Source organism: Podarcis raffonei, chromosome 1 (genome assembly GCF_027172205.1).
Source record: "Podarcis raffonei isolate rPodRaf1 chromosome 1, rPodRaf1.pri, whole genome shotgun sequence".
Lineage (NCBI taxonomy): Eukaryota > Metazoa > Chordata > Lepidosauria > Squamata > Lacertidae > Podarcis > Podarcis raffonei.
The window spans coordinates 32,054,275-32,079,985 of record NC_070602.1 but is presented as its reverse complement, the minus strand read 5'-3'; the positions used below and the strand labels follow the sequence as shown (position 1 = coordinate 32,079,985).

General features: G+C 44.1%; 1 protein-coding gene across 2 annotated transcripts; it reads left to right on the top strand.

Annotated features, from left to right (window-relative positions):
• The first annotated feature begins 1,195 nt into the window (after positions 1 to 1,195).
• On the top strand, positions 1,196 to 25,579 carry PROSER1 (proline and serine rich 1). Of its 2 annotated transcripts, XM_053379908.1 has the most exons (15): positions 1,196 to 1,364; positions 3,665 to 3,831; positions 4,130 to 4,237; positions 5,082 to 5,147; positions 6,648 to 6,716; positions 7,689 to 7,783; positions 8,123 to 8,216; positions 9,110 to 9,220; positions 10,492 to 10,575; positions 11,588 to 11,666; positions 16,738 to 16,833; positions 17,314 to 17,358; positions 20,373 to 22,083; positions 22,908 to 23,055; positions 23,920 to 25,579. In XM_053379908.1, the coding sequence occupies exons 3-15, from the start codon at positions 4,193 to 4,195 to the stop codon at positions 24,049 to 24,051; spliced, it is 2,775 nt and encodes a 924-aa protein (XP_053235883.1). In that variant the 5' UTR covers positions 1,196 to 1,364; positions 3,665 to 3,831; positions 4,130 to 4,192; the 3' UTR covers positions 24,052 to 25,579. The 2 variants fall into 2 exon arrangements, with proteins under 2 accessions (XP_053235883.1, XP_053235891.1); XM_053379916.1 differs by lacking the exon at positions 3,665 to 3,831.
• The last annotated feature ends 132 nt before the right edge of the window (positions 25,580 to 25,711 follow it).

The window sequence follows — 25,711 nt, the reverse complement described above, 5'->3', positions numbered from 1 at the left end:
AGAAAGAATGTAGTTGATCAAGGGAGCCGTGGACCCCAAAAGGTTGAAAACCTCTGGCCTAGTGTGGGACTGGGACTGGGACACCAGGGTTCAAATCCCCACTTGGCCATGAAGCTCATTGTATGACATTGGGCCAGCCATTGCTTCTCAGCCTAACCTCCCGCACAGGGTCGTTGTGGTGATTAAATGAGGAGGGGGCAGAACCATGTATACCACCTTGAGCTCCTTAGAGGAAAAGGAGGGATAGACTGTAAATGCAATAAATAAAGGAATCCTCCCAAGTGAGGCTGCCTCTCATCAACTTTTTAATACCCCCAGGCAGTGTTCAAAACTCCCACTGTTCTAGGTGCATTTTGCAACAGGGAATTTCATTAGTGTGAGCAGTTTGAGCCCTGGGCGCAGTACTGCGCCTAAGATTTCAGATTCAAAATTGCAAAGTGGAAGGAAAGGAGTACCTTTTTCTGCCTCCCCACTTCAGCTGCTCTCTGAAGACTGGAGAAGAGACCCTCTTAAGAATATGAGGGGTTTGGGCAGGGGAAGGGCTAGACCAGGAGTCAGCAAACTTTTTCAGCAGGGGCTGGCCCACTGTCCCTCAGACTTTGTGGGGGGCCGGACTATATTTGGGGGTGAGGGAATGAACAAATCCCTATGCCTCACAAATAACCCAGAGATGCATTTTAAATAAAAGCACACATTCTACTCATGTAAAAACACCAGGCAAGCCCCACAAATAACCCAGAGATGCATTTTAAATAAAAGCACACATTCTACTAATGAAAAAACACAATGATTCCTGGACCATCCGCGCGCCAGATTTAGAAGGCAATTGGTCCGGATCCGGCCCCGGGGCCTTAGTTTGCCTACCCATGGACTACTAGACCATGTGAAAAATGAATCTCATATTTTAGCTGCAGTACATTCATTTTCAACTTTGTGTTCTTGTTATAAAAAAGCGCGCCTAGCCATTCCGTTGTTGCGCCCATAACTTAGGTTTAAGGTGCCATTGAGCTCCTAGTTTTCCTATCTCAGTTTCTAACATTGCCCCCAGGGAGCCCATAAGCCTCGCTGAGCACAGAGCTCTGAGTCCTCATAACACGCGGCCGGCCTCTTAATAGCCTCCTGAGGGAAAGGGGTGGGCGGGGCTGACTCCAGGAGCAGGTGCGTCTCCTCCTTCCCGGCATCCACTCCGAACGGAGGGGCGGGAGGAAGGCCTCTTATGGCGGTGCCTGGTTGGTGATGACATCAGGAGGCGACGAGTCGCGAAGTTTGGCTCCGCGCGGTGGGGGCGGCTGGGGGTTGCGCGCGGGTTGCCTTGACGCCGGCCAGGGGCCGCTCCTCGCCTGCCTGCCGGGCCGCCGCGGATGGTAAGCCGAGCACCGGCTGGAGGGGTGCGGGGAAGGCGGGGCTGGAAGCGGCCCCGAGCCGTCCCTAATTGGCGAGGAGGGCTTCGGGCCTGCCTGCGCCGCCGGCTTCGGGTGCTGCAGCCTTGAAGCGACGCGGGGCGCGGACTCCCGGAGCCGCTTCCCTTGGTCAGAGCTGCAGCCCTGAAGCACGTGTTTCCCGGGGGTAAACGCCGCTAAGTCCAATGGGACTTCGTGCCGAGTAAGCGTGACCAGGGTCGCCCTTCGAGTTCTTGGTTAATCCGGAACCCGTCGTGCGAGCTCCCTCGGGATGGAGTTCAACCCCGTTGAACTCAGCGGGATTCAAGTCACAGCAAACGCGATACGTGTGTGAGCACGAGGTTTTGTTCAGGTTTATTCGAAAGCAAGTCCCCCTGGACTGAGGGGAGGCCCTGTGCCCTGAATGGCAACCTTTAGCATAACCGTCTGTTTAAAGCCCACAATGCAGAAGCTGTTGGTGCTGGGCTGGTGACGAGGGCAATTTTTCATTTAGGTCATCAGAGGGACTTCTGTATCGCATATGGGGAACTTCTGGACCCCTGGAAATAGTAGGACTAGGACTGGTCTTGTTTCTGGTTGTTGCCTTTGCTGGCTGCTGCTGATGGAACATGAAGCTGGAGGATAACAGGTTTCCCATCCTTGCCCTACGGAAAGAAGCATTGGAGGATTCTGCCAGGCAGTATCAGTTAGTAGTTCATCACAGAGACGATCACTTGAAGCAGGTGTGCCAAAGAAGCTTGGTGATTTGCCCACAGAGTGGCTCAGGTTATACTAGTGTGTGTTCACTCCTGGTTGTGTTTGGATGTGTCAGTTATTTTGGAGGTGGAATTCTGAAATGGTTTTGTGAGAATGGTTGAATCAAACTGGGCTGCAATGAGTATCATGCTGGAACAGATTGGATGTTGTGTTTATGATGATAGAAGAAAGTGTAAAGTCGTGAGGGAGGAGATTGAAGTAGCAGAATGGGCAGATTTTACTTACTCCCTGGATGTCTGGATATTGATGACCCACACTCTACATTAGCCTCAGGAGTTTTGAATATCACCATTGGCTTTGTAGAATTCCATTCAAATATGATAAAAACAATTTGTGCGTTCAGTACACAAAGCAAAGAGAAAATTGCATGTTATTTTATACAAACACTGCTGCACAAGCATGGACTTCAGCAAGGATGTCCTCAACCCTGTTCAGCGTGCCACAAAACATCTCTGGAGTGTCAGGGGAAACCCCACCCCCAGTGTTGAGGATGGTCACCCATATCTCTAATGAGACATTGCAGGGGATGTGGAGAGCTGCACATGATCCCTCTTCAGTTACTCAGCCCAGTTACAGAGATAAGTGGGGCATTGTGGAAGGGCATCAAGCCTTGGTAAGCTGGGAGGGATTGAAGGTGATAAGGTTTTCAGCCTTTACCAGCGATCACAAGATATACCAAAGCTCTGTTTGCCTGGATGTAAGCCTCATTGAATTGGGACTTATGGTACTTTTGCATAGACAGAATTGTGTTATGAGACTGGAGTTCTGTGATTACTTAGTAATAAATTCCATGGGCTTCGATCGGAGCCATTTTTGGATTGGGCTGTAGGTAAAACTTTTAACAGAAGAAATGGTTTAGCTATGTGCCCTAGCTACATTATAACATAATGTCAAATGCCTTATCTTTACCACTGGTTGGATACAAAATTCCATAAATATGAGCACCCTAGATCTATGCTTTCCTTTTTTAAAAAAGAGACAAATAGAGGATTTTGGGGGGGAAATGTTTCAGGTTGGATCCAAAGAAGTGTGAGGAAACCCTCACTTGCACAACGGGGCTTTCATAGGTATTGCTCCCTGCAACACCAAAAAGCTCCTAAGGGTTCAAGAACCTTATGAAATGGCAAAAAGTGGGTGGGGCTCAGGGTACTCACAGAATTTGGCGGCAGCTTCCCTTGTATCAAGAGAAGCATCATTCTGCACATGTAAGACCCTTTTGGGTCCAAGTTATAGTACTCTTTGAAACTGTTCTCTAGAATTCAGGATTTCTTTTAAAATACTAGAAAATATGTTTTATTCACATGTCCTAATTGCTTGCCTTTAAAGGTCCAGAATTTACTAAGAGAGAGGCTTAAATGTAGATCTGTTTTATGGAAAGTTGGATAGTATGTCACAGCATTTGACAACACGACATGTCGCAAGAATGCTCAGCATATTAAATAAACTTCCTTTAGGAGGTGTTAGCCTCTACTGAGTTCTGTTTTTTCTGTCTTTTGGATTCTACCTAGAAATGGATGTCCTGAGGGCTCCATGGAGCGACATTGGCAGTGCAGTAATGTTAAAATAAATAAAATATAGCTGCTGGCCTTCTTGCTGCCAATCAGCATCATGCAGATTCTGTGTTGTGCATCTGAGTGAGTTCAAAGGAACTGCTGTTACATTTGAGAAGGCTTGGGTAAGTTCTTTTATGATGGAAGGCTGCTCATTTCGTAACTGTTTGAGGACATTAAGTATTACCTTGAGCTTGAGGACAGTAACATGCCATTTTTCCACATTGGGGCTAGTAAATATGGCTTCAATGAGAGAATGAATAAAGAGTTTTGGAATTACCTTTGATGCAGATATTTCAGAAGTTGAGGCTCTCTCAATGTTAACAATTCCCCATTCTAGACTTAGTGATGAACTTCATGATTAGTGAGGTGCACAGTGTGGGCAGGAATTCACATTTTATTTTATTTGTGTTTTTTCAACAGAAGGCAATTCTGCAATAAAGAGTGTCTGGAACTGACAAAGGGTTACATCTTGAAGAAAGCAAGATGGATAAAAAAGCATTTGAGATGGTGCTTGATGAAATTAGAAAGGTAATTAGTGATTAAACCAATATAACAGAACAGCTCAGCTGTAAAAAATGTAAAAACATTAGTCTAGGGAAGAAACTTAATATTGTGCAAATAAGTCTTCTATATTCTGTTACAGGAGTTGTCTTTAACATATAACATTTAAATGGCATATAATGTGCCTTCTTATAAAACCAGTAATAAAACCCAGGATTTTAACAAGAACCCATTGGTCATTATGTGGCTTCACACACACACCACTCCTTTGGTTTCCCTTACATTTTGTTACTCAACAAAGCCCTACTCTGAGTAGAACACTTGAAATTAATGAACCTAAGATAGTCATGTCCATTAACTTCAGTAGGCCTACTTTGAGCAGGGCCAGTGTTGTTTCTAAAGATACTTTAGTGAAACAGAAGCCTCATTTTTGATAGGACTTATTTCATACTAAGTATGGTAGCATTGCAGAATCTTTAGCAGGAATGAATACCTTTTCCATTTTCTTATGGTCAAACCTCCAGGCACCACGTACTTCTGGTGGGCGGGGCCAGAGACAAAACTGGGTGGAAGTGTGGGGAGGGGGGAAGTGCACAGAGCAACTGACTTGATTCTTATTTTGTGCACTGGGTTACATTTAAGCCATGCAAACATAAAAGGTTTACACACACACAATGTAATCTAGGGAAGCCAAAGGCATTATCAAAGTTTAAGTACACATTCCAGCCAGGCAGAAGTATCTAAGGAAGGTACAGAGAAGGCCTGGGCCTAAAGTGCGCCTCCCTTGCTATATGCTCTTGATTTCCGATAGTTTTACGCCTTCATTACTATAGTTTTGCAAACTAACCTATGGTTTTTTTGTGTTTCATAGGCTGTGTTGATGGAATACAAATTGAAAGCTATTGAATATGTACATGGATACTTTTCTAGCGAACAGGTAATGCTGAAGAACAAATAAGTTGTGCAAAGCTCTGGAAAGTATGACAAGGCAACTGTCACTACAGCAGGGGCTCTTCAAGTGTTGTTAGATTGCAACTCCCTTCGTCTTTGGTAGTTGGCCATGCTGGATGGAACTCTTGGGTGTTGGGAGCTGAACAACAATTGGAGCTTCCTGATCTCTGTGCTGCAGCATGAATAATTCTGCTAAAGGTGCCTTGTTTTTCCGATCAGCTTGGCAGAGTGAGAAGAGTGTAAATGTTGAGTTTCCCCCTCCAATTTAGGGCCCTATCCTGTGAAGCAAGAAAATAGTATATTTATGAAGCCTGATTATGTGCTCTGCTGAGTATGGGTGAATTTTATGCTCCAGTAGTGGGACCGGATCCTTACACCAGGGGTTCTCAGACTCTGTACCCACAATGCCCACTTGAGACAGCTGGAAATCACTGAAGTCCACCAGTCACAAAATGGTGGTGCAGGGCAGAGCCAGTCACAAGATGGAGTCAGTTTCTGAGCAGCTGTCAGTTACTGACTTTGGTGGTTTCTACAGTTATCTAATCCACCTATGGAAATTGCTAAATTCTTTACCACAGTTTTCTTTTCATCAAGGAGCTCAGATGATCAGCTTTCCTCAAGTCACAGTACCGTGAAGTTTTAGGTAGAATCTGCCAATTCAGAGACTCTAAATGGAGAAGTCTTTTTCTTTCATATTCCCCCCCCCAATGCCTCTTAAAAGATCTTTACTCATTTTCTGTAATTTCTTCTCCTTTTACGTTTGTACCTTATTCCCTCCTAACTGACAATTTCGTTCATTATTCCTAAATGTTCCTGTTAGATTCACTGCTTCCTGCTGTTACAGCTTTCTTCTATTCTCCCCTTTCTTTCTATTTTCAGTTTATTATTAATAATAAGAATTAATAAATGTCTCACTTTCTGATTTCCTTCCATAACTCCTCTAGCCCTTTTCCCTCAGAGGATGGAGATCTTCTTTTCCTCCGCCTCCTGCCCCCCCAACTGCCCAAAATGTTTGTCTCCCAGCCACCTTGCAATATGCAAGGAGTCACTGATGCTGGCACTGGTCCAACCAAAAGGCTGTGGGATAGCTAGGGGACAGGATAGGCAGACAAGCGAAGAAGCATTGGGCAGGCTGTAGCATCTGAGGTCCACTGTTTGAGAAGTACGGCCTCACAACAAGGTAGATGCTGCCATGAATGTAGCTGCATCTGCATTCAGATTTCAATTACAAAAAAATAGCTTATTAAACAGATTCAAGATTTGGATAACTTTGAAATTCTGTTTCTAAAAATGTTTAATTGGTACTATTTTAGATTTAAATTTTGTCAAACTGGTTCACAGCTATTAAAGAATCAACAAAAACCATTCTACAAAAGTTTCTGAGAAAACCTTTTTACTTGTAGCTACAAGTGATGTACAAATGTGTGCATTTGTTCAGTGACAGTTTTTACATGAGTGATGAACTGTCGGATTTCTTTCGTTGCAGATTGTTGAATTACTGAGGTACTTTTCTTGGGCTGAACCACAGTTGAAAGCAATGAAGGCATTGCAACATGTAAGTTTTTTCATTGAAGCAGTAGATTTTGTTGAATTGCATTTCTCTGGTCTTATAGCCATAGTAGCATTTACTTGGTTTCCAGCAGCAGGTTTGGATTGGACTGCTCACTCGTTTTATCACCACAGTCCTTAAAGATGACTTCAAATCCTGATTGTGCATGATTCTGACATGCTCACTTTTTGGGGGGCCGTTTAGCCCCCCTGTTCAGCCAATGCTGCGTATTCCATCCTATTCTCCCTTCTTTGTAAAGACTAGCTCGGTCAATATTGAATGTTTCAAATACTGTGGCTTGTATCCAGAGTGTTTTCCCTTCCGCACCTCCCCGCTGTGTCTGCCAACTTCTCTGGATTTGAGAGGAGTGAGGGAGTTGCAGGCAAGTGGAAAAATTTGGCAGAGAATGGGATACGCAGTGGGGAGGAAGGGGAAGTCCTGTTGCCCAAGCGATGCAGCCTTTGTTGTGATCTCATGTACAGTCTGGTAATAGCTTATATGGGCTGTGGGTCTACAGTTGGAAATAACATTATACTTGTAAATTGTCTATTCTGCTACAGTGTAGTGGTTAGACCTAGGTGACTTTCAGATTCTCTACTGCCTTTTCATGCTGTCATTATGAACAAAAGCCTTGTTCGACAAGCTGTTGAAGCATTAGTCTGTACCCAGGTAGCCAGCATTTAGTCCATCATCTGGAGGCTACAGTTCCAGTCATCCCTGATCATTGCTTATGCAGGCTGGGAGTGGTGGGAGTTGCAGCGCAACATCAGGATGGGCACCACATCAGTTACCTTTGATTAGTCTGTGCACTCTGATCCAATTGTTGGTTGCCAAAAACTCGATGATCTTTTTTCTTCTTCATACAATCTGTATACCACTTGATTGTAAAAAAACCCCAACCCTTAATGCGGACATGTGAGCCTGCAGCTAATGTACGTGGATAGGGATTGCTGAAACTTTCTTTTCTTTTCTTTCTAGAAAATGGTAGCTGTTTCTGCAGCAAAAGTGGTTAACATCCTGAACTGCTTCACTTTTAGCAAAGACAAGCTTATTGCACTAGAACTGTTGGCTTCGTAAGTATTGGCTGTTGATTAGCATTCCATGCAGACTGTTACCGTTAGTACTAACATATGTTCTCTTGGTGTTTTGGTTTGATGGAGGCTTGAATGGTTAAGATCCTTGACCTCATGGGCTGTGACTGGGGGGGAGGGTATTTTCTTGCACTGATAGCTTGTTTGTGTGTGTGTATATATTTGTATAGTACTGGTCCATCTCCTTTATGTTCAAATTAGCTTTGTTGTTATGATTATGCTGCTGTGGAATATTAAGTAGCACAACAAGCTCTGATAAATACTATGACTGTATGCATGAGAGCCACTAACAATTTCTAAACATAGTGCTTTGTTTTATAGCAATATTATTGATGCTCAGAATTACCGCCTTATTGAAGATCTCTTCAGAACTAGCATGTCTGAGAAGAAGAGATGCAGGAGAATTCTTGAACAGGTATTACCTCACGGCTGCATTCATGAAAACTTTGAAGTGCATAGGGACAAAATGCATGGTTTTGGAGGTTTTCAGGGCATTGCGTGATATTGTATGTATCTTCTCAATACAAAGAGATTGAGTCTATGGAGAAATGGAGACTTTCTCTGCAAGTTTTGCATTCTCCCTTGAATGTATAATTTGCCCTTTTTATTGTCAGTGTGCTCTGCTGCCACTATGGGGCTGTGGTTCTTTGTTTTAGATCTTTCTGTGGATTTTAAAAGATGCACTACTTCAGTTGCACAAACAAGTATGAGGTAGCTCTATGAGGCATTTCATTGACTGGTCCCTTGATCAGTAGGAATTGAACCTTTGGGCCAAGTTTATGACTTACCCAGTCACAAACACAGCCTATTATAATCTGGAACGCAATACATTGCTGTAATAATAGGAAAGTCAAATGATAAATTCTCATGTTTGAGATAATTCAAAGCAAACAGCTGCAAAAAGCTTAAGGTGTCTCCAGAGCGTCGCAGAACATCTCTTCAAAATCCCTAATATGAAATTGCTGCACCACATGACCTTTCCCCCAGGGCAAAGGCCCATGCTTAGTGCAGGATTTCCACCTAAGGATTATGCTAATCCGAGTCCCTGGTTCCAAAAGATGTTCCACTGGGGTATGTCCACTGGGCCACCATCACCCAGCTCTGCTCTAAGGGAATTATCAGGCCTTAGAGAAGGGGAATGAAGAGGCAGTGGCTTGCGAGAACAAGCCGTCTGGGCTATACTGAAATGTTCATGATACCCTTGGAATCTGATAGCTTGACCTTTACACCCATTCTTGTGTATTTTGCCACCACTCAATATAGTTGTGTTGGAATCTAATGCTGCCCTTTGTTTTGTTTATATTGCAGGCTTCCAAAGCAGGGTGCAAAGCACCTCACGCTATGATATCTTCCTGTGGCATGATTCCAGGAAACCCTTACCCAAAAGGAAAGCCCAGCCGCATAAATGGAATTTTCCCAGTATGATCTTACTGAATATACTTGTCATTTTCATTTGGGGGATTGGTGGTGGAATATAAAAGTAGCATTGATACAATAAATTGCCTACAAAAGTGAAAGAATAACAGCAAGCCTGTCTTCATCAGTATTGGGCAAATAATAAAAAGAACGTTTTGTTAAAAAGATAACGTAATTCCTAATTTGTTTCTCTTTAGTTAAAAAACAACAACAACAAACAGGCCTCATTATAGAGAAGTATATACTACTTGGAATAACTAAACTCTACTTGGAATAATTGGTTTTGAAGAAGAAAATATCCAGTTCCTGTTAAAAGCAGAAAACCCAAAAATCACTCCAAAAGTAGTTCTCTTGAGAAGAATTGCACATGTATTCTCCCACCATGCAAAGGGGGAGCTGTGCCATGCCCTCCGCATTGGGCATGACCAGTAGCACCTCCCACTTGTGTCTGCTTTCTTAAAGGGCAAGTGGCTATGGGAATGGGGATGTTGCACTTTGAGCTGTGTGTACCAAGGCATCCTTGCAACCTGGAACCCTGCATGATCAGAGTACTCCAGGTTGCATCAACATTTTTATCGTAAAGTTTTGTGGACCCCCTGAGGGATGTTTGTGGAACCTAAGGGTTCCACAGGACCCTGGTTGAAAACACGGCCTTAGACCGTGTGGCCTGAAACTTCACTCTGAGAGCATGTTTACTCAGAAACTGTTCTACTGTATTCAGCGGGTTTACTTCTAAGTGAATGTATAGAATTCTAGCCTTAGTTGCTTAAATGTCACAGAAAATCTTAATTTATTCTGGTGAAGCTGTCTTTCATGGTTCAGTGGGGACTTTTTCCTGATAATGGGTGATAGACAGTTAGAGCTACTCTAAGTACCGTATTTTTCGCTCTATAAGATGCACCAGACCACAAGACGCACCTAGTTTTTGGAGGAGGAAAACAAGAAAAAAAATATTCTGAATCTCAGAAGCCAGAACAGCAAGAGGGATCGCTGCGCAGCGAAAGCAGCAATCCCTCTTGCTGTTCTGGCTTCTGGGATAGCTGTGCAGCTTGCATTCGCTCCATAAGACGCACACACATTTCCCCTTACTTTTTAGGAGGGAAAAAGTGAGTCTTATAGAGCAAAAAATACGGAATATCCTATCTATCTATCTATCTATCTATCTATCTATCTAATCTGTCTCTTACAAATGCCCCTCTGCTTTCTGTAACCCGCATTTGCTTTCCACACAGTAGAGAGCTTGGTCTTTAATAGTGGGTCCTCCTTTTTTCCAGGGGTCACCTGTCAAAAAGGAGAATGAAGACTACACTAATGAAGGCAAAGGAATAGCAGCTCGTATCCTTGGACCATCCAAACCAGTAGGTCTACAAAATTACATTTTTATAAGCTTCATTATTGGGGTTGCTCCTGTTGTTGAAAACAGAAGAGAGTTACTTGGGAGAGAAGTAACAGCAGGGTGAAAATGGTGGAAGAACAAAAAGGGACCGTAATAAAAATAGTTTAAAAGCATGACTTCTGCGTGCTTACAATGTAAAGTTTGGTGTTTTTTTAAGAAAGTAGGACGGAGCAAAGGAGGTGGTAAAGATAAGTTTCCAAATACTGTTTGAATGCAATGAAGGAGAAGAATCAGTGATAGTGCATTGTATCCACAGCTGAACGAATATCACAGAGTAGCATAAGCTGACTACATCTTCCCTGGTCGCTCCCTGAAAATGCTCCATTGGAGGTTAGGGGACCATCCTGAATTGTGTGGTGGAAGAAGTGGACATTCCAGGAAAAAAATAGCAGACACTTCTTGGATTACTGGTCCATCTAGTTCAGTTCTGTCTTCAGTGACTGGTACTGGCCCTCAAGAGTTTCAGACAGGAATCTTTCCCAGTCCTACCTGAAGATTGCAAAAAGAGTTGAATCTTAGACCTTTTGCATCCAAAGCATGTGATCTGTTGCTGAGGTGCAGCTCTTCCCTACAGTTGGCAAGATCAGAAATTCATGAGTTCAGTTGTTTTATTCATAGCAGAAGGGTAGTGACTCAAGAAGTCTCAAATGTATCTGAGAGAAGGTTTTCCACCACAGAGTTTAAAGGCAGATAAGTCATATCAATTACTGGTTATTGGGGCATGTTAAAGGCAAACTGCAGTGTAGGTAGTAGGCTTCCAATGCAGAAGTCAAAACCAAGTAAGAACGCCTGTGAAAATGGTCAGCTGGAATTTTGAGAACTGAGCAAAATGCCACCTCCCTTCGAAATATTTCAGTAGTGAAAAAAACAATATATAATTTCTGCTACAAAATGAGGGGGGATTTACCGTTGCCTTTGCAATAGATTAATGTGTAAATGTTCAGTTTTGACAAACTCTTGTCCCTCTTGTTTAGGCCCCAGCAACATACAATCCACACAAGCCTGTTCCTTATCCTATCCCTCCTTGTCGACCACATGCAACCATTGCACCAAGTAAGCCCATCATTCCTGTTTGTTTTCTGTGATCATTTCCCCTTTATACTGTGGAAGAATGTTCACATTCTCTATGGGCAATACCCTCAGTTATTTTCTTAAATATATGCTTCGGATCTCTTACTGTTTACACTATTTGCATGATGGAGTAAAATTCAATGACTTTCATAGCTCTCCTCTGAATTTTGTCCAACTTGTTAATGTCCTTCAGTTGTGATGTTTGCAGCTCAAAACAATTCTCCATAGATAATTCTATACCTTCGAGTCTTGGAGCTGATTCTCCTACTCATTTCTGCTTCCTACCCACCCTAAAACAATCCCTTATGCATACTTTATTGACTCTTAATGAGTAATTAAACTGAAAGAATAGTTCCTGCCCAGGAGGACTCCCCTGAGTGAGTGCCTGAGGGCCCTGCTCTTGCCACTTACCATCTGGCCCTGGGGCGGGGCCTGAAGCCTCACAAGGACTGCTTGCTGCCTGCTGCCCAGGAGGACTCCCCTGAGTGAGTGCCTGAGGGCCCTGCTCTTGCCACTTACCACCTGGCCCAGGGCGGGGCCTGAAGCCTCACAAGGACTGCTTGCTGCCTGCTGCCCAGGAGGACTCTCCTGTGTGAGTGTCTGAGGGCCCTGCTCCTTCCTGCCACTTACCATCTGGCCTGGGGCGGGGCCTGAAGCCTCACAAGGACTGCTTGCTGCCTGCTGCCCAGGAGGACTCCCCTGAGTGAGTGCCTGAGGGCCCTGCTCTTGCCACTTACAACCTGGCCCAGGGCGGGGCCTGACAGGCCTCACTAGGACAGTTGCTGTTACTGCCGGAGGGGCACAGAAGTGTTTTTAAAATGTTTTTTAAAAATTCTTTTGGATTTTTTGTATGTGGGGGGTGGGGGTGGGATGGATGTTTGGTTGGGCTTGGGGAATTTTTTTGATTTTGATGTTTTTGTAATTTTTACAGTTTTTTGTTTGTACTGCTTTATTGGTTTTGTTTGTTTGTTTGTTTAAGGTGTTATTTTGTTTTTAAGGGGAGGGGTCAGGGCTGCCTGGGAGTGGGCCCCAGCCCACAAAATGGCTGGGGCATGTTCCACAGGGGGGGATGCACTGGGACAACCGATCTCAGTGATCACGGGTAGGAGGAGGAGTTACGCTAAGGCTAGACCATGTCATTACAGAGGGGGCAGGTTTAGTCGTTGTCTGAGGACTATTCCTGCCTCCGGGTCTGGTCCTGACCGGATGGATACTAGAATCAGCAAGGGATACCCACATGACCTGAAAGTGCTGCTGTGCAATGCCAGGTCAATGATTCATAAGACCACTGCCATCCATGACTTGATCATGGATGGAGGACTTGACCTGGCATGTGTAACAGAGACTTGGTTGGATGAAGCAGATGGGCCTGTCCTTGCCGCTGCTTGTCCACCAGGTTTCTCTTACGCACAGCAACCCAGGTCATGTGGGCGGGGAGGGGGGGGTTGCAGTGATATTTAGGAAGTCATTAGTTTGCACCAGGCGTCCTATTGAGAAGACCCAGTTTTCCGAGTGCATGTTCTGGAAGTTGGGCAATAGGGGCAGTACAGGATTCCTTTTGGTGTACTGACCTCCCCGCTGCACCAAGGATTCCCTGCCCGAGCTGCTTCAGGTTGTGGCGGATGTTCTCCTGGAGACACCTAGCTTGGTCGTCCTAGGGGATTTTAACATCCATGCCGACACGACCTTACAAGGGGCCGCTCGGGACTTCATGGAAAGCATGGCCTCCATGGGGCTGTCCCTGAATAAGTCTGGCCCAACCCATAGCTGCGGACATGCCTTGGACCTGGTGTTTACCTCTATGGATGTTGGTGATCTGACACTAAGTAAAAGCGAAACGAAAGAAGTGCCATGGTCAGATCACTTCCTGGTGCAACTGGACTTCTCTGCGACCCATCCCCTCTGCAGGGAGGTGGGACCAATTCGGATGGTCCGCCCCCGCCACTTAATGGATCCAAATGGTTTCCAGAGAGTGGTAGGGGATGCTTTATCCCATGTTGATGGCCTTTCAGCTGATTCCCTGGTGGCTCGCTGGAATGTGGAGTTAACCAGGGCTATTGACTGTTTGGCTCCGAAGCGCCCTCTCCGATTGCATGGAGCCCGGACAGCCCCGTGGTTTTCCACAGATCTGAGGGCAATGAAACAATCGTTGAGACGGCTAGAGTGCCAGTGGCGGATAACTCATTCCGAATCTGACCGGACACAGGTTAGAGCTCAACGTCGAGCCTACCAAGTGGCGATAGCGATGGCGAAGAAGAATTTCTTCACCGCCTCTATTGCATCTGCAGAAAACAGCAGCAGGAGACTTTTTCAGGTGGTTCACAATTTAGCGGAACCACCTGCGACATCGGGGCCCAGTACGGGCCACATGTTCTCCTGCAATGATTTTGCAAAGTTTTTTGCAGATAAAATCGCTCAGATTCGGGAAGAAGTAGACTCCACCGTGGGAGCAGGGCCGGGGCGGAAGAGTGCTAGAGTTTTGTCTAGTCAAGTTGAGTGGGATCAATTCCAATCTGTTACCTCTGAGGATGTGGACAGGCTGCTTGGACGAGTGAAACCAACCACCTGTCTCCTGCATCCTTGCCCATCCTGGCTTATAAAAGCTAGCCGGGAAGGACTGGGCGATGGGCTTCGTAGGGTGGTGAATGCTTCCCTCCGTGAGGGAGCCTTCCCAGACCCGCTGAAAGAGGCGGTTATTAAACCGCTTCTTTAAAAACCATCTTTAGATGCGGCCACAATGGCCAACTATCGCCCAGTCTCAAATCTTCCATTCTTGGGCAAGGTGATTGAGCGAGCGGTTGCTGAACAACTCCAGGCACGCCTGGAAGAAGCGGACCATTTGGATCCCTTCCAGTCGAGATTCAGGCCTCATCATGGGACTGAAACTGCCTTCGTCGCACTGGTTGATGATCTCCGGCGGGCTAGGGACAAAGGTGAGAGCTGTTTCCTAGTTCTGCTGGATCTCTCAGCGGCGTTTGATACCATCGACCATAACATCCTTCTGGACCGTCTTGAGGGGCTGGGAGCTGGGGGCACTGTCATACAGTGGTTCCGCTCCTTCCTCCTGGGCCGTGTTCAGAAAGTGGTGGTGGGGGATGAGTGTTCAGACCCCTGGGCTCTCACTTGTGGGGTGCCTCAGGGTTCTGTCCTCTCCCCCATGCTTTTCAACATTTACATGCAGCCGCTGGGAGAGATCATCAGGAGGTTTGGGCTGGGTGTTCATCAGTATGCGGATGATACCCAGCTCTACCTCTCTTTTAAATCAGAACCAGTGAAGGCAGTGAAGGTCCTGTGTGAGTGTCTGGAGGCGGTTGGAGGATGGATGGCGGCTAACAGATTGAGGTTGAATCCTGACAAGACAGAAGTACTGTTTTTGGGCGACAGGAGGCGGGCAGGTGTGGAGGATTCCCTGGTCCTGAATGGGGTAACTGTGCCCCTGAAGGACCAGGTGCGCAGCCTGGGAGTCATTTTGGACTCACAGCTGTCCATGGAGGCACAGGTCAAATCTGTGTCCAGGGCAGCTGTTTACCAGCTCCATCTGGTACGTAGGCTGAGACCCTATCGGCCTGCGGACTGTCTCGCCAGAGTGGTGCATGCTCTGGTTATCTCCCGCTTGGACTACTACAGTACGCTCTACATGGGGCTACCTTTGAAGGTGACTCAGAAAATACAACTAATCCAGAATGCGACAGCTAGACTGGTGACTGAGGGCGGCCGCCGAGACCATATAATACCGGTCTTGAAAGACCTACATTGGCTCCCAGTACGTTTCTGAGCACAATTCAAAGTGTTGGTGCTGACCTTTAAAGCCCTAAACGGCCTCAGTCCAGTATACCTGAAGGAGTGTCTCCACCCCCATCGTTCTGCCCGGACGCTGAGGTCCAGCGCCGAGGGCCTTCTGGTGGTTCCCTCATTGCGAGAAGCAAAGCTACAGGGAACCAGGCAGAGGGCCTTCTCGGTAGTGGCGCCTGCCCTGTGGAACACCCTTCCAGCAGATGTCAAAGCGATAAACAACTACCTGACATTCAGAAGACATCTTAAGGCAGCCCTGTTCAGGGAAGTTTTTAACGTGTGGTATTTTACTGTATTTTTGGTTTCTATGGAAGCCGCCCAGAGTGGCTGGGGAGGCCCAGCCAGATGGGCGGGGTATAAATAATAATAATAATAATAATAATAATAATAATTATTATTATTATTATTATTATTATTATTATTATTATTATTATATTGTTTTTTGAAAAATCAGGAGCAGTGAAAGAAAAATGAGATTTCCGAAATATTGGGGTGCAGTTGCTTGAGGGGTTTGGACACATGGGTGGGACAGCAGAAATCCACTTTGCTGCTAGTGTTTGACACCTTATACCTGCCTTTTCATAGTTTCTAATCTTAAATGTGGGGAATTTTAGCTGAATACTTGATTAAATACTTATTAAAGGAATACTGAAAGCTCAGGATTTTTTTGCAGGGGGTGGGGAATTGATGTAACCTTTTAAATTAACTAGTTTAGCTTTGAAAGCTCAGGATTCTGTGACTGCTTGAGAATTCAGTGTACGGTGATATTCCACGTGCAGTTTCAACCGTTCAAACAACTTGCTATATTTATTTATTTAAAACAACTGCCTTCTTTCACAAAGTGAATTCAAGGTTTACGTAAGAGCACATCATACCTGAAGTAAAAAAATAGAGTATCAACTTAAAATATTATCAGATATATCAGCCATGGAGGTAAACATTGCTTCTTAACCCCATTATGTTATTTTAGTAATGAACAAGCCTTACAGAACAGCCGTGTCTCTGCCAGACATTTACAACAACAAAGTGTTGGGATCTGATGAACCTCTCTTGAGAGGATGTTTCCTGAAGTGTGTCCTTTTGCCTGCTCCAGGTAGCTGCCCACCATATCTCATTGGCAGTGATATCTGGAGCAAGGGTAGGAAAGAACTTATGGAAGAAGGCAGCCCGTAAAGTATTGAGTAACCGATATGCTGTTTGGAGTTGACCTGTGAATCTTCATTACACCATCTTTGTTTGCCTTCTGTTTTCTTTTACTTAGGTGCTTACAACAATGCTGGTCTTGTTCCACTGGCCAATGTCATAGCTCCAGGCTTGCCAGCTCCGCCACCATATGCTTCTAGTCATGTAGGAACAGGTAAAGCAAGAACCCTACGAAAGCCCCGTGTGTCTTGGTTACACACCACTGCCACGAATCGATGGGAGAGTCTGTGCCGATGTCTTGGGCCGCAAGCCTGCTCTTGAAAACTAGCAAGTCACTGTCAGGCTCCCTCCCTCCCAGTAATAGTTTCTGCAGGGTGGGAAGTGTGAAGAGGTTTGCCTTCAGAATGGGCTTGAGCAGGGGTAGCCACTATAATAACCTCCAAGTGTTGTTGGACCACAGCTCCCATCATCCATGACCATTGGTTATGCTGGCTGGGGCTGATGGGATTTGTAGTCTGCTTGTCACAGGTAGGCAGGAGTGAGAGGAGTGGCCTGGGGTGGAGGGGAAGGCTTCCCATCTCTCAAGGCATGATGATTGTTAAAATGAAAACAATGAAAGGGAGTTGTTTTTTTAACAGCTTGGTAGTCTCAAAAGAATTCTGTTTTCACCTCATTAATTATGTTCTTTATGTAGAAAATGAAGAGCTTTCCAATCAGACAAAATCTTCCCAAAGCCAAGGTAAGCTGTCCACTTGCAGAGACAAGCTGTAGCTGTAGAAACTTAAAAAAGCATGTGTTTGTGAGGATGATAAACATTATTAATTCTGCTGAATGCTGCTTTTTTTAAAAAAAAAATATCCATTTGTATTTGAATAGCAGCAAATGTTAAGGTAAGCTATTTACTGTGTTCCTGAGTGTTGGGTTTTTTTAACCAGTTGCTTAGAATTTCTTTTTCTGATTCTGTATCTAAACCAGCACTAAATTCATAAGTATATGTCATGCTGAGGTACAGAAAAACTAAGTACCTTCTTTAGCCCGAATTGTTAGATACATAAAACTTTGGCATGTGAAAAAATTCACTGCTATTGTCTATACTTGCTCAATTTTGATTCAATAATATTTAATTAAAATCTACTATCATCTGGTTTTGAGCACTGTTGAATAATTACAACGGAAGCACTTCAGATCCTATGTTTCTATGTATAATTTGGTGGTCCCTGTGAGTGAACTTAGCTTCATTGATAATAGTGAATTCTAAATACATAATGGAACAGACAATAAACCTGGACCCTAAAGCAGTATTGTGTTAACATTTTGCAATATTTGAGGGCGGGGGAGGAGGAGGTGGTTTTTGCAGTTCGACCCATAAGAAAAGTATTTGTTTATCAAATGCTGCTACTAGTACCCAGTTGAATTTCTTGTATTTAATTTAGGTAGGAACTTCAAGTTTCTTCCCCTCCTTTCCTCATTTCAACTTAATCACTTTTGGTTTAACAGGAAATAAACATTGGGTAGGGAAAAGTTTGCATGAAACATGTACCTTCCTGACAGTAATATAAGCTACTTCCTCTTTCATTTGTTATTCCCAAAGCCCTTTACTGTGGTAGAAGCTCGTGTCTTTCATGAGCTTGGGGCACAGTGCTGCTTTGCATGCTATCTCAGAAGTCAGTGGTAACCGTTCAACATACAATGTAGTGCAAAAAAAACCCCTCTGGAACATCAGGTTAGTGAGGGCGGAACCTGCTCCTTGCTCCCTGAACAGCAGCCTGTACTATAGCATTTCACTTACTGCCAAAGAAGCGAGTGTCTGCTATTGTCATCTTTGGCAGAGAAGTAACAAGGTACACAATTGAAATAAGGCCAAATCTACTGAAGTCTCCATTTTTACAGCCCCCGCCCCCCAAATGAGTGAGCACATTGAGTCTCCATGCCTAGAGTAGAGAGTGAATGTCAGCAGTTTTGATGCTACCAAAGCAGACTTCAACTAACGTAAAACGTTTTTGACATAGCCTTGCAGGAAAATTGGAAAGCATTGGTGACAGCAATGGCTGCAATTGCTTAGTAAGATTGCTATAAAGAAAGAGAAGTTGCTTGCTTTTTCTCCCTGTTTAGCAGAACTAGTCAAAGGTATGTTTCATCACCTAGTTGCTTATCAACTACTGCAGCACTTTTACCCAGAACTAATGGCCAGCTCCCTATCTTCACCCCCACTATGCTTTTTCATGTAATACTGTTTTTCCTTTCCTGTTAAAACTCCCAAATTTCTCAAGTGTTGTGAGTGTAGCATGACCACTTAGGACTTTTGAGTGCCTTCTGCAAGCGATTCTACTTTCAATAGTATTATGTAGAATTTAGTAACTGAAATTAGGTTTAAAACATCTATTTAAAATATTTATAATCTGCCCGTCATGTAAATGATCCCAGAGCACTTCACAGCACACATTTTGTTCTTATTGAAACACAAAACTTGCTTGAAAAAGTGTGTTCAGATTAAATTTGCTGCCATTCATCCTCAAAAATTGCTATCCTGACATATTCTGCTTAACCCCAGAAAGTGGAGAGGACACCTATTTCCAGGGAGAGGAGGAGATTCAATGAGGCACAAGTGTCCCTAAGGCATAGCTGTCAAAGTTTCCCTTTTTTAAAGGGAAATTCCCTTATCCCGAATAGGATTCCTCACAAGAAAAGGGAAAAGTTGACAGCTATGCCCTAAGGGTGCCTCCTAATTTCTTAACAATAGTTAATAAGGAGTGGTATTATGTCTGCCCCAGCCTTGTCCTGAAAAACTAGGATTTTGAAGTAAGAGAGAATGCATATTGTATGCCTACAGCAGGTCTTGGGAACCTTTGACCCTCCAGATGCTACTAGACTACAACTCGTATCATCCCTAACCATTGGCCATGCTGTCTGGGCTGATGCACAACAACTGGAGGGCCAAAGGTTCACCAGCCCTGGCCCAAAGGAAATCAATAAGTTGTATATGAATGTACTCATTTGCATTCCTCCTTTTAGTCCTGATATGTAAGGCTAGCTAGACACTGGAAGGTACAGCAACAGGAGACACAGACAAATGAGGGACCACTGACAATATATTGCTGGGTGACAGTCCTTGGGATAGCAGGAGAAAGATGGGCCAATATATATTATGGCATGATGACTTCCTAAACATAAGAACTCCTTGCAGACTCTGCCTATATTTCTGAAAATATTTTTTAGGGAAAAAAATGGCTAAACATAATTTTAAAACTAAGAGAGGCTGAAATCCAGCTATTTCTGATACCAAGAATAAAATGTGCTGTGAATAATTTTGCTCTTCTGATGAAGCTAGTACAAAAGGGCAGGGCTTATTTCTCAGTACTAGTCCTGCTTTCTAGTTGTCTGGCAACACATCTGGTAACCTATCCAATATTTATTATATGCATAGGAGAAAAATGGACATCATATTTGGTAAAAATGAATGGTGGGCATTAATTTTTAAAACAACCGTATAGTTAAACTGACAGTGATCATGGAATATGAAAGTCAAACTGGTATTTATATCTGCTTGTCCTACAGTTATTCTTTAACAATGCAAAGAACGATAAATGAGCTAGTGTTTTGTGTCTCATTTTGCATACCATTTTACTTCTTGCAAATTATGGTGGTAGCATCTTTTATTTTGCTGTTGTGTAAACTGTGTTACAATGCATTCATGTTGAATACAAACATTTCTGCTAGTTTCCAAGAATTCTTACCGGTTTTGTTTCTTTCCAGCTTTTGCTACACAAACGAATCATCTCTTTACACCTCATGGTTCTAACCCTGCTGCTACTCCAGCCCCAACCCCATCATCTGTTAAGGCAATAAGCCACTCGTCGGCACTTGCATTGCCAACCATCCCAGGGATAAGCATGTCCACCCCTGTCCTCCCTGCCTTCTCTGGGCAGGTTATCTCTTCGGTCCACCCATCGCAGCCATCGACTCCCACCCCTACTGTCATCAAATCCCATTCGCTGCCTGGTGTTCCTGCCACATCTGCTCATTGTGCTACCTCTGCTCCCCTCCCTTCAACTTTTTCTGGGCTGGCTTCCGTGCTGCCTGCCACAGCAGCTCCGCAAGGGCTCTCCACGCCATGTGCCACTCCTGTCCCGAGCGAAGCTTTTGCATCTGCTTCTACACCATTTGCCAGCCTGCCCTTTTCCGCCGCATCTGTCACTGCCTCAGCTAATAACCCTAATTCATTGTCATCTGCTTTTGCTGGCCTTCCTTTGTCCTTGACACCCACTCCTCAAGGGATCGCTAGTCCCCTTCCGTCCGCCATCGCTGGTTCTCCTGCCACTAGCCTGCCGTGCCCACTTAACTTGCCCAACCCACTCCTGTCGGTCTTGAAGGGATTCCTGTCCGTAAACGATAGCTCAATAATGAATTCGGCTGGGCTGCCTTCGGCTGTGACGGCTGAGCTTGCCTCTCTGTCTGGCCTTGCTAGCCAGAATTCTGAAGCCCCCTCTTCGTCCGGTAACAAATGTTACACTCCAACTGCTACCTCTGCCCTCCAGCACCCTTCCACTTCAGGGCTGTCCATTTTCCCAGGGCTTCCATCTCAGCCTGGGGTTAACAATAGCGCAACGCCCCCAACGCAGTCCCCTTTAATCGCAGGGCCGTCCTCCATTATGCCCATCAGTTGTGTTTCCTCAGCTGCTCACGCCCATTGCCCAAGTCCTGCTAATCCCGAACAGCAGGCCTCATCCGCACCAGCTGCCACAGCGATTCCTGCGCTGGTCAAAACTGAGCCCACCAGCCCTACCATTTCAGGTTTCAAAGGCCCTCCCCATTCTTCCGGACCTTCTCATAGCACTTCAGGCTTGTCAGCTCTTGGCCATGTATATACCTCCACTAGTTCCTTGCCAGGCAGTTCCCTGAATCCAGCACTCTCTAGTCTCTCCTCCTTGGGCTCTTCTCTCAACAGCTCTCCTTCCATCGCCCCGCATGGCTCATCTGCTCCTATAGCCCCAGTATATAACGCACTTCCTCCATTCACTTCACTGGCCAGCAGTTTTGCTTTTGCCGGCAACCCAGCACTTACCCCAACGGGGTCTCTCTTACCCATTCCACCTACGACCACATCAGGCATTCCTGCTCCCCATGTGAGCTCTGCGACCAGTGCCCTCCCGACCCTCATTGCTTCAGCGGCTGCTCCAGCTCCCCCATTCCCCCTTAACTTGTGCAGCGCCGTCCCTTCGCTGTTTTCTGTTCCTCAAGTACCTCTAGGCTCATGCAGCTCATCCTTCCCTCCTTTCCCTGTCTCTAACACTCCCTCTGTCACTCCTGCTCTCCCTTCTTTCCCTGGGCTCCAGGCATCTTCTACAGTAGCAGCAGTTGCACCACTGCCGGCAGCTGCCACAGCCCCATCTCCGGCTCCAGTGCTGCCAGGGTTTGCCTCGGCCTTTAGCTCAAACTTCAACTCTGCACTGGTTGCACAGGCCGGGTACGTTGTTGCTCCAAGAGGTCAGGGGGTCTCTTTGGCAAATTGTTGATTATCTTTAATGGTGGTTGTGAAGTTCTAAACATAAAGATAATGAAGTATTGATAACTTGTTTTGAATACTCTGTTTCTTAGCTCTCTGTGTTGCAGGCTAAATTTTTGAACTCAGGCAGAGACCCGTCTATAAGTTTGTAATTTCCTTTAAACCTACCCTACTAACTTGATAAATACTGAATGTCTTCCTGCTAGAGGATATATGGCTCTTAAATTTGTACTAGGTTCTTTGAGAGAAGTCCTAAAGTAAGAACCAACAAATATGGCACTGGGCTGTATTTTACACATATCTGTTGCCTGAGGTAATCAAATTCCAAATATCAGACATTGGCAAAACAATTTCCACATGCAAAATCCCTCTTGGCAAAATGATAACTGGTCTGTTCAGTGCTTGGGCGCACAAATTTGTGCATACGGTATTTAAATTGTAAGAGTTATATTCCACATAGTGCTAAGGTGAACATTCAGTTCGAGCAAGGCTTTCTCCTTGCACAATCAGATGTTCTTCCCTACCTCTTCTCCCCCTAAATTGGTTCTGAGGGTTTGCCCAACCCCCCAGAGCAGATTTGGGGAAAGCATGGGATGTGCAGGGAAAGAGGAGGGAACATCCTGTTGTGCTAGTGCCAATCCTTGCACTAATGCAACTATTTAGTTGTATATGACCTTATGATCATAGCATAGAATCTAATCACTATAAAACACTTTGGAATTTTGTATATTAAACTGTTGCCTCAGTGTCTGAAGTTGAACATGTTCCACCTCTGATTCTTTTAGCCTGACTTCTGGGCTTCAGGCCCCTGGAAATACAGTTTTCCCTGGACTCCTCTCTCTTCCTGGTATCCCTGGACTTGCCCAGAGTGCTACACAGTCTTCCCTGCAGGAACTTCAGCACAGTGCAGCTGCACAGTCTGCATTACTGCAGGTAAATACAGAACATAAAAGGAAGACGTAGGCACTTTATGCATTGGTAACAAAGGACAAGGAAACTGCAAGAACTCCATGCTAAAGCTTCCAATGCCTACAATGATAATCAGTTAAGGAGATGTCTGCAAATGTATATGCATGCTTTATTCTGATTAGACCAGAACTTGGTACTAGATTATAGAAACTAGGGAAGGAAAATCTGGGCTCATTTTATATTAGTAGAGTGGAGTCAGAAGGACTATTGCAAAAATCTTAGTCCCTAGACTCAAATATTTCACCCAGATGTCTTTTAAGCCTTTTGTAGTTACCTAGCCACTTCTATCAGGTTTCTTCCATAACCATGAGGATAAAGCATGCTATTAAAATGAAAGTGGCATTACACACACACACACCGATTTTGTGACAACTCTGATTATTACAAGCTCTGTAATGCTTGCAGTCATTTATGCCTCAGTGTGTTTTATCCATCACATGAAACATTCATTTACTTTCATAGCGTTTATATCCTGCTTTACCGCATGCGCAGGACAGCTAATAGCAAAACTACCTATCCAACTCAATTAAAATTCTAGATAAGTGGCGATGAAATCTATGTTTTCAGGGTTGTGAGAGTCTGAAAATGTAAAATAAATTTATTCAAACATGTAGATTGTTTTGTTTGCCAATAAATTAGTTTAAAACAATCTTCCGTAATCATCCTTATTTAGAAATTCTAAATTTTGCATAAACTAAATAGGTTAAGAACCAAGTATGCAAATATAAACAAACTAAAAGGAGCAAGGGCCCTGCTTGTGGTCTTCTTTTAAACATACTGTTTTGTTTTGTTTTGTTTTGTTTTGTTTTGTTTTGTTTTGTTTTAAAGGCACACACTGCGTCTGCTCTGGAGAACTATGCATCCCAACCAGATGGTTTTACTACATATCCCCCTGCACCAGGAACACCTGGAGCCCCCTTTTCCTTACAGGCAAGTCTTCCCCAGAGTGGATGGCAATAAAGAGCATCTGTTTCACCTGCAGAGAAACCGCTCCTTGAAGAAAGCAGTGATGGCTTGGCAAAGTCCCTGACGATGCTTCCATTGAAGGCTTTTGTTGGGCAGGCAGGGAGGAAGGGAAACATGGACTTCAGCGTGTAGCACTCAAGAGGAAGAGAAGAGGATTCAAAGTAGCTGTTATTTCCAGGCTACAAAAAACTGGACTGTTTTTTAAAAACCCTTTATCAGTAATACAAAGCACTGACAATTTTCTACTCCCTTGTAAGTAGATGAGGTTGAGAGCCTTTGGACCCTCCTAGGATCTTTTAAAAATGCAGATATTATTGATCCTTCTTTTAAACTAATAATTTGCTGTGGTATCCGTGTCACACGTTCTCCTCAGGATTTATTCTCTGCAATGCATGTTGTATGTATATTTGATAAAAAGGAAATGTAGATCAGGCTCCCTCTTTGCACATGCTCAGACAATACTCTCTTCAAGTATTAGATCTTGTGTGTCTGCGAAACACCATTCATTGTCATCCTCTGATCCCTCTGCCTTTTGTATTATTTTTACTGCCTTTCCCATCCAGATCCGCTCAGATAATCGTCACTGGAAGTAGTAATATTTATCAACTTGAGCTTATTCTTTACACCTGCATGCATCCTACCATCTATCAGTATTTCTTCATTTTTCTAGGATGCCAGGAACACTGCTATATATAGATAGATTGGATTTTTTAAAAAAAAAAACTTTATGCAAGACCAGATTTGAGAGTACAATTCTTTTAGGTCATGGAAGAGATCATGGTTTGCATTCTGTAATTAACTTGTATTTTGTGTCCCATTCATGGTAATGGCTCCAATGCATCAATTATGTATCAAATGTTGCCTGAAATGTCGAAGACCTGCTGATTTGTGAACCAGGTTTCCTTTTTCCTTTCCTTTTTTTGGCCGGGGGGTGGGGGTGGGGTGGGGAGTAAGAAGAGAACTAGCTTATAATGCTGTACTGTGGATAAGAATGAATTCTGTGGTTAAATTCTGAAAATGTAAATCTATGAAACATATACACAAAATAAGAATTGTACAAATGAATGAAACTGGGTTTTGCTTCCCCCAATTACACTCCAGGTTACAGATACCAATATAAGACAAAAAGTTTAAAGAGTTTCCATCTCTAGCTAGGAATTATGCAACACAAAATAGGCTCTTGCTATATTAAAGAAGTGCCCTATACTGTTTAGCATCTATAGCGATGAGTAGAAAAAGCCACAATATTATATCTTTTTATGAAAGTATTGATCATGTTCTAGAACTACAGTAGAGATGATACTTGATTTTGTGTTTTTAATGTGAACTCTAGGTAAGAATATCTTGCGGTGCATAGCTTAACATCCCCTTTTTCTAAAGATGGGATTCTACTGGAAGGTAGAGCCTTTCCACAAATGAACAGGCATGAAGAACACTAATGTGTATGTGTATATATATCTGTATTTTTATAAACTTTTTTAAAAATAAAATGTGTAGCAATGGTACACAAGTTTCTAAAGTAGACCTGAATAAAAAGAAATCTTTACAAAACTTATGTCTTACATAAACACATCCATGTGAGGTGATTTAACTTAAGGTAAATCATGTGTACTGTATATAGTTTTTGAGGCAGCAGGGCCCCTGTAAAACACAG